The sequence below is a fragment of the Patiria miniata genome, unplaced genomic scaffold (assembly GCF_015706575.1).
Source record: "Patiria miniata isolate m_02_andy unplaced genomic scaffold, ASM1570657v1 HiC_scaffold_20, whole genome shotgun sequence".
NCBI lineage: Eukaryota > Metazoa > Echinodermata > Asteroidea > Valvatida > Asterinidae > Patiria > Patiria miniata.
Window position 1 is genome coordinate 27,167,315 of NW_024037059.1, and position 14,417 is coordinate 27,181,731.

The window sequence follows — 14,417 nt, forward strand, 5'->3', positions numbered from 1 at the left end:
TCGGAAAAATGTGTCCCTTCCAAGCCCTAGTAGGGTTAAAACTTCATCTCACCTGAATCAGTGACTGATGTGGGCAGTCCCTCAAGCAGAATGCCGCACAGATAGACATGACATGGCTAGTGGTGGCTCTAGTCATTGTCTGTAGGTCCAGCTCCCCATGACTGATGTGATCTCGTAGCCTGGGGCCTTCTGGATGGACTAAGATATCTAGGAGCATCTCCTGAAAAACCACAACACAAAGTAAATTTCATGGATTAAAGTTGCTCTTCTCGTGTATTTGAAAAAGTCTTCTTTTTTTCTCCTAACAAATTTTCTATCAGTATGTTTACTTTGATGACAATCTACTAGTTTTCTTTTTTGGGCGTCCGTAGACCAGGAACTCTCGTGCACACCATCATGCACGGAAGTGTAGAGGGCAGACGAAGATGGGGCAGACCAAGAGCAAACTGGGACTCTGATATTCGGAGATGGACAGGCAAGAGCATGGTGGAGGGCGTGCAGACTGCAGCAGATCGGGTGAGATAGAGGAGACTGATAAACTCATCAAAGTGCCCTAACGGCCTCACAGCTACGGGAGTGACCTGACCTACTTTGGGTTGCTTTTGGGCATCATAAACGCAAAAATTCAAAATTTGTAAAAAACAAATTTTCATATGGTCAGATTTTCCTTCATTTCTCATTCAAATGCGTATAATTTTGTATTGTTAGGAAAAAAAAATAATTCTGGGATAACAGGCGTTCAGAGCCACAACGTTCAGAGCCACAACAGCCATAACGTCTGATATATCCAGAGCCGCCTTTAGCAGTGGTGAAATCATTTAGGGCAGGAATTCGGCCAAACTGAACGCATAAACTGAACGCATATCATAGCGTCTACATGAAGACTACTTATATATAGCATGCAGGAAACATCTTTACTTGTGTATAGCATGTACAAAATGGCAGCCATAATGCGGGGGTGGCATTTTCAGCCTTGATTATAATACTGACGATTCAAGAATATGCGCTATAAACAGCCTCTTGGTAGTATGTTATTTGGGGTCGGTCTAAAAATTACCCCCATATTTGGAGCCGGGCAGCTTGTGACATCTTTCTCAGCATTGGGGTGTGCGAAAAAGTTGGTTAGAGGAGTTGAGTTGTGAGGACATGACAAGAACTTGGTGACTCCAGAGTAGAAGTGTTAGAAAACTCCAGACGCAGTCATTAGCCCAAGAATCTAGGGCAATGGGTTTATCATCAAACTTACGCGAAAATGTAGTGACTGACGAGAATCTTGGTGCTTTACCGGTACCTCTACCATTGACGAATAAAATGCGATCTTATCAGAAAATCATATGTTCTATTTCATGTCAGGGTGTTATGGAGCCGTGTGGTTTCACTAAAGAAACTTGCGGGATCAACCCTGTAACACTACAATAAGTCACGATTTCTGTGGAAAGCAAACTTCTGAAATCGATTGGAATTTGCAATAAACGCATACGCCTTACCATGTAAGTCTCTCCAATTGTTGGGATCAATGCATTGTTGACAGTCTCATCTGACAGGTATGGACATAGCATCTAAGAAATCAAGAAAGAGATTAATTAGGGAATAAATGTGTACTTTGGAGGTGTTACACACTCTGTTTAAGTCCAGTTGGAGTCTGGATGCTGATAATTAGCCGAGCCGAAGGCGAGGGCAATTATCAGTATTTAGACTCCAACAGATCTTAAACATAGTGTTAAATACCAACCCAGCACATATTTATTCCCATTCATAAAACCTTTTTCGCTCAAAAAATCTGGTGGCACTGCGGTGGCACCAGGCTTGTGGGAGTCGCACTCAGGTAGTACGCACGCGCTCCATGCTCTCTCAACTAATAGGGTTAACAAAATGAGTGCGCGCCTCAGCTATAACAACGCTTGTGGAGTGCTAGCGGGCTTGGCATGCCGAATTGCACTATAGGTTTTTGTGGAGGCCAATACCTTGCAAATAAATCTCTTTTATCGCTGCAAAAAGCGGGCGTGGCATCATATCTTTGAAGGGCCAAATCTCGGAAACCCTTAGGAGTTGATGCCTAAAATTTTGCATGCGTTCATAATACAACATCTAGACTTTATTAAAGCCAAATCTGAGTCGGTCACCATGGGACCTCTGATCGAGTTCATATGGAATTACTCCTTAGCCCCTTTCATGCTCCGGCAGTTTTGGATGGTACAGGGAGTAATTGGCAGGGTGGTTTGGGACGTTACAGGGACTAATGAGTATGAATGTGTCTTGAAACAAAAATTACATGATTTGACTACACTAGGTTCGAAACTATTATCTAATTATTAGAAACAACTTTTACCTCATCAAACGTCGTGAAATATTCTGACTGTAAGAAAAAACAAAAGGAAGAAAATATTCCAATGATTATTTGTGACAAAGACAGAGGAAGGATGAATTGTGTACAGCCAAATATACGCCATTCAGTTAATGTGCATGATAAGAATTAGTAAGAGAATATTTACTAGGAACAAATCACGACAGTGTGTGTCTATTATAAGATGGATTTTTTTTTTGCGTCGGGGTGATATAAATCAAATTAGGTTTTGCCCTTCACCGAGTGTGTGTCTAAAAAAACTAGTACATTTTATAGACACAGTAGAATGCTGGTGCATAAAACACTGCCATACTCCACATGTGCCTTTAGAAAAGATTCTTTTTGGTTCATAAAATGTGAGGCGTTCTGTCAAAATCAGACGGAACTGGGCACAAGTCGTAGTGGAGAAAAAATGCAAAAAAAACATTGATATGTCTACTGTACATATTTTAAATAAATAGAATACAAATCGTGGAATAAAAGTGTTTTTAAGGAAAAACAATTGGCATTTTTCACTTTCACGTCTACAAAACAGGAATTTAATTAGCCTTTTCCTCAGTATTTTATTTTTCTGAAACGATTATCACTATCATTCTATTTTTTTAAAATTATTCAAAGTTTGGTTACTCACTTCAGCTGTCAATATTCTGTCTGGGCAATTATTGGCTGTCGCAAATAAACGTCTTACACCGTTCTCCAGCTGAGGTAGCAGCAACACGCATGTCATCCCATATCTGAAAAACACAATTTATTTCAACACTGATGAAAATTATAATCTGTAAATAATTTTTGCTTGACAAGCTTGTTTCTTTTCCCTCAGATGCGTTTCAAATTTATAAATCCTACTTATTCCTAAGGGGAATATACAACATTTGCAAACATCAAAAAACTAAACTACCAAATTATTATGAAATACCTTAATTATTTTTACTGGACTGTTAGTGAATGACAGTCTAAAGCATCCTGTAAAATCATGGCACCTGGTGTGATTTCATTTTCAAGAAAAGTGGTATCTTTGTATCAATTTCCAACATTGGTCAGCCGATCAGCGTAGGAAATAAAATTAGCTTTTTTCAAATACTGCCCCCAATTTACCATTTTTAGTTAGTCGGCATTTTGTTTGTAATCGATTTCACACCTATGAATGGTACAAGCCAACTAGACTGGTTCCCTGACCTTACAATTCCCTACGTCTACAGACTACAGGAAAGCGATTGTTTTTCTTGGTTTTTCCAGTATCTACGAACACAAAACCTCAAACAAGTCAGTGTAACAATATTTGCTATAAAATACTAACCCCCAAATCCATCCATTTCTGAAAATTGCAGCAAAAGCAAAACTTGTAAATTCCCTTTAAGGCCTATGTTTAATAAAATCAGCTGTCAATTGTTTTCTAATCAATCTGTTTACTCTGCTATATTAGTAATTCAGATTTCATATGATTACAGAAAAATTAACAAGAAGGCAAACACTGAACCAATCAACATTAAAGAATATCACCGACCAAAAAATACTCTGTATTTTTTACGATTGCAGCATTTACTTTTCCTCCCTGCAGTAGTCCAAGGCAGCTTGACAGTAAGGCAGCATGGGCTTATGGAAGAACTCGCTGGTTGAATACAGCTCCCATAAATGACCTAGGTCATCATTGCAGATTTCTAAATTGAAAAATAAACGATTTATAAAGTCAAATAGAGCATAACCATTTTTGATGTATGGGTAGACACAGGCAAGTTATTGATGAATTACATTGGAAAATATACAACATAAAATCGAGACGGTGCATGGTGAGCAATTTTACTAAGGCGCATTTTAAACCCCGAATGTTTCTACTTAAATCACTCTTTTTGCAGAGCTGCAGTCAATCACGTCAATTACAAGCCAAATCACAAGCCAAATCACAAGCCAAATCACAAAGCAAATCACAAGCCATATCACAAAGCAAATCACAAGCCAAATCACAAGTCAAATCACAAGTCAAATCACAAGCCAAATCACAAGTCAAATCACAAGCCAAATCACAAGCCAAATCACAAGTCAAATCACAAGTCAAATCACAAGTCAAATCACAAGTCAAATCACAAGCAAAATCACAAGCAAAATCACAAGCAAAATCACAAGCAAAATCACAAGCAAAATCACAAGCAAAATCACAAGCAAAATCACAAGCAAAATCACAAGCCAGGTCTCAAATCAATAATAAATAGTTCATTTAAACAACCTTTTCACTCAACTAGTGACCCAAATATTTGATTACACCCCCCCCCAGCCCTGAGGTGAAAAAAAAAATTATGCAGATCATGGCACACCCAAATGAAGTAAAGGTTGTGAACATTTGGAATAAAAAGAAAAAACACTGAGGCCAGTTTTAAATTCTTCATCCGATGAAACCACCTATTCATTTGCACACCAGTTTTCATTGGTTGCTGTGTGTTACGGCTATAAAGCTCTACGGTAGCACCATAAAACTCAACATGGTTCCCTTGGTTCTTTGTCAGAACCTCACAAACTCACAAAAGAGATTTGTCACATGGTGCTACAGTGGAACGCCGCTATACCGAACACCGCTATACCGAACATTCGGCTATACTGGACATCATCCTTGGCTCCCGGTTTTAATGTACAACACGTATCGAACATTGTTGTTGAAAAAAAGTCAACAGATTAACAAAACATCTACTGGTTGTACATGTATTAAACACTATTTGGGCCACTTTTGATTCCCAAACATCAAACGATCCATAGTTACATCGTGTTTCAATGTTGAAGAGCGATAGATGGTTATTATTTCCTCAAGGAATAAAAGGGAAAACCACCCATTGCTAAAGTTTCGTGATGACTCCTCTTGTGGCCGTGGGATGTGAGAAATGCCAGTTCACTATTGGTCAAAAGAGGGTACCGACAGTTCAAAATCGCTATACCGAACAATCGTTATTACGAACACTTTCTGTGGATCCCACGATGTTCGTTATAGCGGCGTTCCACTGTACTGTGCTTTATTTAATTGCTATCTTCAACATGCAAACCTTCAATTTTTGTTTGAGATTTGGGTTGCAACCTTACCGACCTGGGAATATTTGCTTGAAGACATCAGTGTCCGTCTGTGGTATCTTGAGTGGCTCTCTGTGTGGTATACAGCTGGCAGTGATACCACGCTGTGCAAGCCAAGCACCTAAACTTGCAACTACTATCAGGAGGAAAGTGCTGTACCTGGGGGAAAAACACAGTGCAATAGGCATTATTCTTGATCGAATGAGGGCGCTGTGTAAAGGATGCCATCTTCGGGGAATAAAACAGACGTGAAGCAAAGACAATTAGCATTATTTTACATTTTACTACAACTCAAAAATTACATTTGTATTTAAACTGCTCAACTGCTTCCATATACAGGATTTTTTTTTTTAGCTTTTGTATCCTGAAAATGTAACATCGCCTAATTTGCTCACAGGTATGGGCCTTATTCACGAGTTGGCCATTTTTGTCGAGCTCCCTGACTGCAATTCATTAATTGTTAACTGTTGAATTGGATGGCGCCAGAATATTTATGCAGGCACAATGCAGCCTTATTTTACTGTCATTTTTTTTTTAATATGGCTTGAAACATTAGGAAATGTTAAATTACAAATTTAAAATTATTTATTGAGGCAAACTGGAATTGATTATAAATCAAATTGCTTTCATTTCTCTTCGCAAGATCAAAAAATCAAGATTTTTCCTAACTCTCATTTTAATATGGCCGACTCGTGAATAAGGCCCATGGTTCGTTGAAAGTGATTCGCAATCTCAATCAGTTGGGCTGATTCTGAGCTATAAAATGCGTTGCCGAAACAATTCACCGTCACTGTGGACTGTGCGTAGAAAGGGGACTCTACACATTCCACAGGAAAGCCACTGGTTTGCCCGCTCATGCCACCCACCACTAAATCAGCCTCAACTTGGTGAAGAAACTTTTTACTGTCGTTTTTGAAATCAGTGGTGTTCAGTCATCTATGACTGCTGTGGTGAACGTAAGGTGACTCAGTCAGTAACTCAGTGACTCAGTAAGTCGGTGACTCGGGGAGTCAGTCAGTCAGTGACTCAGCAAGTCAGTAACCCAGTCAGGCAGCAAGTGAGTGACTCAGTCCATAGGGGAGTGACACAGTAAGTCACTGACTCGGGCAATCAGTCAGTCATACTGTGTCACTAACTTGGGGAGTGGGGGAGTCAGTCGGTCAGTGACTCGGGGAGTCAGTCAGTCGGTGGGTCGGGGAGTCAGTCAGTGACACGGGAGTCGGTGACTTGGGGAGTCAGTCAGTGACTCGGGAGTAAGTCAGTCGGTGACTTGGGGAGTCAGTCAGTGACTAGTCAGTCAGCAAGTCAGTGACTCACAGGGATTATCCTTAGCGGTCGCCCGCTCGCCAAATGCGAGTGAAATCAGCGGCGGGCGAGTCAAAACCCTCCTCTCAGTAGTCCGACGGGCGAGTCAAAAAACTGTTAAAAAAAATAAAAATAACGAAGTTTTCCCTACAGTATTTTTCAATCAATCAAAATAACAAGTTAAGGGTGATACAACACATGAATACTTTTGACACGCCGACCGAAATAAAAACATCGGTAGTTCGAATTCGTATCACTCCATGTATATTCGCAGTGCGCTGTGCATTGAAATCCCAACGACGAACATGAGGCGAATCAACGTGTATTTGCCATTACACATTGTGCACACATGCAGCGCACGTGATTTACTTCGTCTGCAGTCCACATGGTACGGACGTACGTACGTTAACATCGTATTCGTATCATAAAACGTGGTGAGGAGAAAACTTTCATGTCACTGCCAAAACTTGTGCCTGAACGGATTCTTGGGATGATTTCTTGAACACTATCAAACGAATGTACCGAAAAGATGAGGACAATATGAGATTCGAGGGGCCTATTTTGAATGTAAAGACTAGTGAATGTAAAGTGGACCGTGCTCCGGAAAACGTTATGGATTGACGTGACCAGCGTAAGTTCGTGGGTCGCCCGCCTGCAGCGCTTCTTGGCTAGGCACGCTGATTGCACCATTCTTCGCTAGAAATGCATGGCGCGTGCGAGAGATGTTTTTTTTTAAAATACTGGCCTTCTCACTCATTTTCAAACAAGTTAAAACAGTTCAGTTACTAACTTGGTAAACTCCCATTAATACCACGACTGTGTGCAATGTTTTCTTGTTCCTCAAGATAACGCTTTTTTAGTTCGTGTTTTATCAAAACATGTCGGAAATAGAACACCTAAAGCCTTAAGTTCGGAACGAGGCACACTGCATAAATTTTGATTATAACTTCCCCCCCCTATTTGATTCCTGTTAATTAAAGTCTTGCTCTATGTTAAAGCATGGACGATTAAAGAAACATTGACATCACTTAAAAAGGAACTACATGCAATATTATGTTGTATTCATATTGCATGATTTATTATCAAAAATGTTATCAAAAATGCTAAGTTATGGTGGTTTGATTGAAAGTTACTATTAAAACATGTGGGCTAGTGAAAAAGGTTGCGGGCCAGTGAAAACTCTGGTTTACTGGCCCGGCCGGCCAGTAAAGGAAAAAGTTAAGGAAAACCCCTGGACTCAGTATAAGTTGTTGACTCGGGGAGTCAGTCGGGGAGTCGGGGAGTCAGTCCGTCAGCCAATCAGTCATTCAGTCGGGGAGTCAGTCAGTGACAAGTCTGTCTTGCCAAAATGAGAATCAATATTAAGCATTCAACAAACCTTTGAGGAATTTCATCAGTCATTCAGTCGGGGAGTCGGGGAGCCAGTCAGTCATTCAGTCGGGGAGCCAGTCAGTCAGTCAGTGACAAGTCTGTCTTGCCAAATTGAGAATCAATATTAAGCGTTCAACAAACCTTTGTGGAATTTCCTCCGGAGCGGCGAAGCCATGCCACAATATGTTGCGCAGATTGAGACTGACTGGTGGACCAATAAGAATGCGTAGAAGAGAAATCTAAAATAAACCAACCAATGAGAGACCAGATTAGCAGATCAGGATTTTGGAGGATTGAGGAAAGCCCAGCCCCCTCCCAACTCAAGTTTCGGCAATTGTGTAGTTACAGGCCCCTTTTTATTTTTGGTCAATTTAGAGTCAGGAGTGTTTTGTATCATTTCAAAATGACTTATGCAACCTTAATCAGACTTCTCTTAATTTTAACAACCCTATTTTTTGTAATTTGAACAGTATCTTTAGGTAGGAATGTGAAGTTCTTATGCATGTTATAGCTGATTCCATGCGAATCAACACGGTTTTGTGCATTTGCGGTGTGTCTCAGTTTTTGGTCAATTCACAGTCGGGAGTGTTTTTTTATCATTTCAAAATGACTCAAGCAACCTAAAACAGACTTCTCTTAATTTTAACTACCCTATTTATTTTTGTAATTTGAACAGTATCTTTAGGTAGGAATGTGAAGTTCTTATGCATGTTTATTGCGTTTTTTCGTCTGCATCGTCATTTTCAAAAGTTACCTAAAAAAATAAAAACCTGCCCTCTATCAACAACACTCCTGTTGGTTTTAAATGTCGATATCCAGTTTGGTAAGTCCAATAACCTAAAAGTGGATTTTTGATCTCTTACAGGAACAGGGCCCACGTACTACACAATTGCCAAAGTTCTAGACTTTAGAATGTGCCACTGAGTTGAGTTCTTATCCTGAACTCTGTGACTGGATTTTAAAAAACTTAATTTTTTTGTGTGTAAATCAAAAAAAATGGAAACACTGGCTGTCTTTCGTCATTATGAGAATTTCAAATTGGCCAATTCTGGATGCTATGGCCACCAAGGGTTAAGTACCAAATACATTTCTTGTTTTTGGAACCACACCCAGTGTTGACAATTGGCAAGTGGAATGTATTACTCCAAGTCTCCAACAACTTACTGCATTTTCTCCCAAGGTATCCACAAGCTCCTGAGTGGCCAAGAGATTCTTGAGCATTGCCGGGCAGGGGTCCTTACTCTTCATGAGAAAAACCTTGCAAGGTACGAAAAACAAATTTTGATATTTATGTAATCATCACTCTGTTAGTTCTCAGACAGTAAGTCTATGGAAACTGACTGTCACTGCACTTTCAACGAATTTCTCTGGATTACCGTTCTAGCGCTTTACCAACTGAGCTATCCAGCCCTATGTTGGGGGTTCCCCATTTGGTAAATCTCTTTGTTAGGACACCGGTATGCAATCCGGAGGTTGCAGGTTCAAACCCCACTTCAGTCAATTTCTCTGTTCACCTTTAAAATTAAGTCTGTCTTTAAATAAAACTTGCTTGTTGCAGGAAAAGTCGTCCACCATACTTACGTCACCTAGAGCTCTTTCCAAGGCTGCTGTTGACAGCAATATGCTCAAGCTGGCTTCAACCGGTTGATTTGATCTCGCCTTCCTGAAACAGTCCAAGAAAAGCTGCAAGGAATAAAAAGAGTTACATGCACTGTCTTTCTTGGTGATGTAAAATCAATTTCCTTTAAAAAATGGTGGAGAATTTTTGGGCTGAAACCAATGCGTCTTGACCTCGAGAATCTGACCATTCTATATCGGGTCTTCGGAAACCCATTGTCATGGACGTCTAATAAAACCATTAGGCCGTTTTTTTTTAATTACTTGGATTACGGAATCGCCGCCGGAAAAAATCGGAATTTTGAAAAAAATTAAAAAAATCGCCGCCGGAAATTGTCGATTCTGACTACCCCAAAAAAAAAAAAAAAAAAAAAAAAAAGTGCCTATTGTACAAAAAACTCTATATTGCGCGCTGTCCAGGCCTGTAAACCATAGTATTAGTACTGGTTTGATCGAACGACATGACATACACCGCGTTCCCACTTGATTTGGAAAAAGGCGGATCAAGATCCGGCATTTTGGTGTGATCGTTATCTTACCGCAACGAAACCGCAAGTCGCGTTCCCACTTATGCTTGATCCACCTTTTCGTACGGAAATGTTGGGTCCGAAAGGTCACTGAGTTCGGAATTACGCGCGCTCTGTGGGAGTGCCATTGTTGCATGCTAGGCCAGGATGGGTCAGTTTTCAAACAGCACTATCAGAATTAACAGACAAAAATTACGCGAATTCACCAACATAAATCACGGATCCGTAGAGGATCCGTGCGTGCATAAATTAAAAGGTGAAATCCAACAGAGCCGCTCACGTGTGACATCACGGCAGAAACCAATGCATCGATAAGGGATTCCCTGGTTCTGAAGTTTCTCATTGGTTAGAAACGGTCACATGATGTACTACGACATCATTTTCCAATTTTCTATAATCAATACTTCAGATTTGTCACCCCCGTACGTACCGCGCTATCGGCACTATTCCCATCGCATACTCGTAAGCTTTTCAATGATTCTGTGCCAAAGTGATGTCTTTTGGTGAGTGTGGACTCAGAGTCATTTATGGATGGAAAAATAAGTAAAATTTCAGGAATGAAAAAGGTTTAGTAATGGACGAACACGCAACAAAAATAAGGCCTATAGTGTAGTTTTAGGATACCACGTGCGCTTTTGCATGCGCGGTGCTAGCCCGTAGTTCAGCGGTTGTTTATTGTGCATGTTGTAAACGCTGGAAATGTCCACATGAGCTACACGCCTGAAAACGTGTTTCTTCGTTCATGAGACCGCAACATTTTCGCGCCACTCGTGCACCGGGCGGATGTTAACAGGTCAAATTGCCGGATCAGATCCACCTTTTGCGTTCCCATCTGATCGTGATCCTGCAATTGCCGGATCTGATCCACCAATTGGGTGACTGTTCATTCTCGTGCCCGTTTTTGTTTCTTCATGTCTCTATGGGCGCCGCCATGTTGGATGATAGGGCGCCCCCATTTTTTTTTTTTTTTTTTTTTTTTTTTCATTTCCCGCTCGCCGCCGGAAATGGGGACCCAAAAATTCCGTAATCCAAGTAATTAAAAAAAAACGGCCTTACGTGAAAGAAAATCTGCCTTTGCCTCTCTCTCTAGTCGGAATCTACTTTCAGGAGCCGCTGAGCAGAAAATGTTGCTAAGCTAATTAATATGCTTAGCAAAAATCTGCAGAGGACTAGTCACAAGCAATACACAATGCATGACACTTTGGTCGGTAACCCGTTTTTGCTAAGCAGATATATTCTGTGCTTAGCAAATTTCTACACAGATCATACCTCTGTGTTACCCGTCCACTCTAGATGCTTCTTGTATCTGTCTTGGATGTCTGCATCCTGGAGACAAAGAACCCACTGGTGCACAGCGTGACAGTAAGGAGCCAGGCTGACGACGTGATCTTCGTACACGGCTTCTGCAGTTATCAATCCTTAAACAAAAACCAGGATATAAATTTGTTCTAATTACCGAGTGAATCATAGGGAAATATTGAATTCTGTACCTCTAGAATTCTAGTTATCATGTAATTTTCAAAGGAAATTTGGAGAAAGTTTAATTCCAGGTCATGGATCACGCACCTTTGACATTTTGATTTTCCATGGTTATTAACCAGGTAAGTGAATATCAAGTTAAAAAAAACAGTCCAGATTTGAAATTCAGGAAACACAATATTTCAAGAAATTTAGCAAGCATCGCTGTTTGTCTCGAAGTATGGAGGAAGTGCGGTATTTGAGACATATTTATGGGGCTATTCTGGCTTAAGAATCATTACGAAGCTTTTAACACCCCAAACCTCAGCCTCATATTATAGGATTTGATTGTCCTAAAGCTGAACATGCCATGCACCTAGTCCAAAAATATGGGACTCCCAATACTGTGTATGAGAGTCCCAACTCCCAAGACACTGAAAACATGCAACACTAGAAAATAGACTGGCACAGCCCTTTTGTACTGCATCAATCAACTGTGTCAAAAGAAAGATGTGAAACCCTGTCTCGATTTCTGCACATCTCTCCAAAGTCATGCCACCGGACTACTGAAGGGTCAATCTTTTCAAACAGTTGGACATGTACCAATCTAGTCTTAGGCTTCAAGACGCAATCACTTGGCTTCACTCTCAGGTGCAAAATGTTGAAGAAAAGTCTCCTTTAAAAACTGAATTGAGACTTCAAACTTGGCTGGTGAAATACCAAGGACATTGTCTTTGCCTCATGAAAATTTTGGAGATTTTGTTCATCTAAAGAGTGAGTAAAGTAAACCTGAGTTTGTTTTGCATGTTTTGCAGCCATCATGGTCCCAGTTTGGCATAAACCCATGAGCAGGAAAGGCCCAGAGTCAGGAGTCTAAAATCTCCTGAAGTCTATGTTTCAAAAACTCCTCATGGAAATGGTATGTACCATTACGAACTTTGACCTCATCCATGGCAACGCAGCTCCATAGCAACAGGCCCGTCTCTTTGTCAAAGTGACGTATCCGTCCATCCTCCTGCTGCACCACTGGGCTGACCAGAGCTCCCAACTCACAGACAAGACGGTGTTTCTTGGGTGACAGACAGGTTGTCATCGTCAGAGATCAAAGGTAAATGTGGTGAGAGGCAATTCCTCCATCCTTTGAATTAAAGAAACAGATAAAACAGAAAGATGAAAGAGGGGCTGTCCAACAGTGTAATACTTTTCTTTAAAACAGGTCCAAATTGAATTTCTGTTTACAAAACACAAGTCACTTAAACTACGATAGGCCTATTGGCAAATAAAAAAGCCCACTAAAAGTTAAATATGCAGAAAACCTATGCTTTAACTGTTATAAGGCACAGTAACCACTTGATTCCAAATTTATCTTTACAACGTCTCCTGTGACTCTTCATGGATCCTACCGGATCTGTTGCCATGTACTAGATCAAGATCCAGATATCTGTGAAAATAGATTATCATTGAATAGCTAGCCCCATAATATTTCTAGAATTAGAAGGCATCCGTGTGCCTTTCTAATTCTAGAAGTAGCCCCAGGCCACAACATGCATAACTTGTGTCTCAAATGGACCACACAGCAATTCGATGCTTGCAATTAAAAACTTTCCTGAAAAAAGGTGAAAAGTTGTGTTCTCTGAATTTGAAATCTAGACTGTTGAAAAGAATGTAGGGAAAAGTTCCATACTCGGACGTCAATTTATCTGCTGCCAAACATATTAATGGTCACCTCACCTTGTCCTTTGAACCAAGAGAAATCCAGGAAGCTGTGTTAAGGTGAAAAAAATTTACTCAAAATGTGTTTTTAGAGCACATTTTGGATGCATACGTCGTGCAGAACTAACTTGAAGCAGCCAGTCAAAACTGATTGTAGTGGCTGAAAGACAGCGGTATGTTATACACGTGACATCAACAACCATGACGTCGCATGAGCCTGCCAATGATAGTGCAATACGTCATTATGAATATTTATTTTCTCATGAATATTTAGTTTATTTCAATGGATACTTCAAATACGTCCAAAGATTGATTATTGCAACAGCGATCGTGCGCGGCCTAGCGGTTAAGAGTCTCGTGTATCAAGCAAGCGTCAGAGGTTCGAATCCCGATGAAGTAACTGACTTATTAATAAGTAGAAATTAAGGAAAGGAGAGGGTGAGAGTAGAGGAGGGAAAGTGGAGGAATAACCATCAAAGATGTAACTTTTGGCGCTAGAAAATTAATTGAAAAAAGTGACGTCCGAGTACGGAATTTTTTCCAGAATGTATCACACGCCATTTTCTAACAAGTCTTTTCTAACAAAATTGGAAGTGTTTCTTAGTCCCAGATTCATGTCTGTTTCAACCATGGTTTCAACATATTGGCAACAATTGACAAGCTGACCTTCAACTCGTTCAACATGCTGACATGTTCAATTTCATCCATTATGATGAAAAAAGTGGCGTCAGGATGCAACACTCTCTCCAGACTGTTTTCCACTTGATATGGAAGCTACTTACCTGGTTATCAAGCAGGAAAAAATCAAATTCTGTACCTCTATGCTCTAAGTGTCTAGTTAATTAATATCAAATTATCATGTAAAAATCTGCAGTCGGAAATGACACGCTCGAAATCCAGTCCATTTTGCAGACTTTTATGTGTACGTACGTCTCATTAGTTAATAGGTAACTTTAGAGATAGTGAGGGGCACTAAAAAAATACACGACGTCTATTTCGAGAATACAAACCCGTTTATACATTTGAAAAAA

The 14,417-nt window shown here is 40.3% G+C and overlaps 1 protein-coding gene across 1 annotated transcript in view; it reads right to left on the reverse strand.

Moving 5' to 3' along the window:
• Positions 1 to 14,316, reverse strand: part of LOC119728426 (endoplasmic reticulum membrane-associated RNA degradation protein-like) — a 49,517-nt gene extending 35,201 nt beyond the window's left edge. Inside the window, exons 1-12 of the mRNA XM_038200655.1 lie at positions 14,169 to 14,316; positions 12,601 to 12,811; positions 11,485 to 11,633; positions 9,653 to 9,754; positions 9,236 to 9,328; positions 8,213 to 8,310; positions 5,412 to 5,554; positions 3,888 to 4,002; positions 2,976 to 3,078; positions 2,330 to 2,356; positions 1,488 to 1,559; positions 53 to 220 (exon numbers count right to left, since the gene is read on the reverse strand). Of these exons, the coding sequence (XP_038056583.1) occupies positions 53 to 220; positions 1,488 to 1,559; positions 2,330 to 2,356; positions 2,976 to 3,078; positions 3,888 to 4,002; positions 5,412 to 5,554; positions 8,213 to 8,310; positions 9,236 to 9,328; positions 9,653 to 9,754; positions 11,485 to 11,633; positions 12,601 to 12,766 (1,236 nt within the window). The 5' untranslated portion in view covers positions 12,767 to 12,811; positions 14,169 to 14,316. The remainder of the gene's footprint in view (positions 1 to 52; positions 221 to 1,487; positions 1,560 to 2,329; positions 2,357 to 2,975; positions 3,079 to 3,887; positions 4,003 to 5,411; positions 5,555 to 8,212; positions 8,311 to 9,235; positions 9,329 to 9,652; positions 9,755 to 11,484; positions 11,634 to 12,600; positions 12,812 to 14,168) is intronic.
• Positions 14,317 to 14,417: the final 101 nt, after the last annotated feature.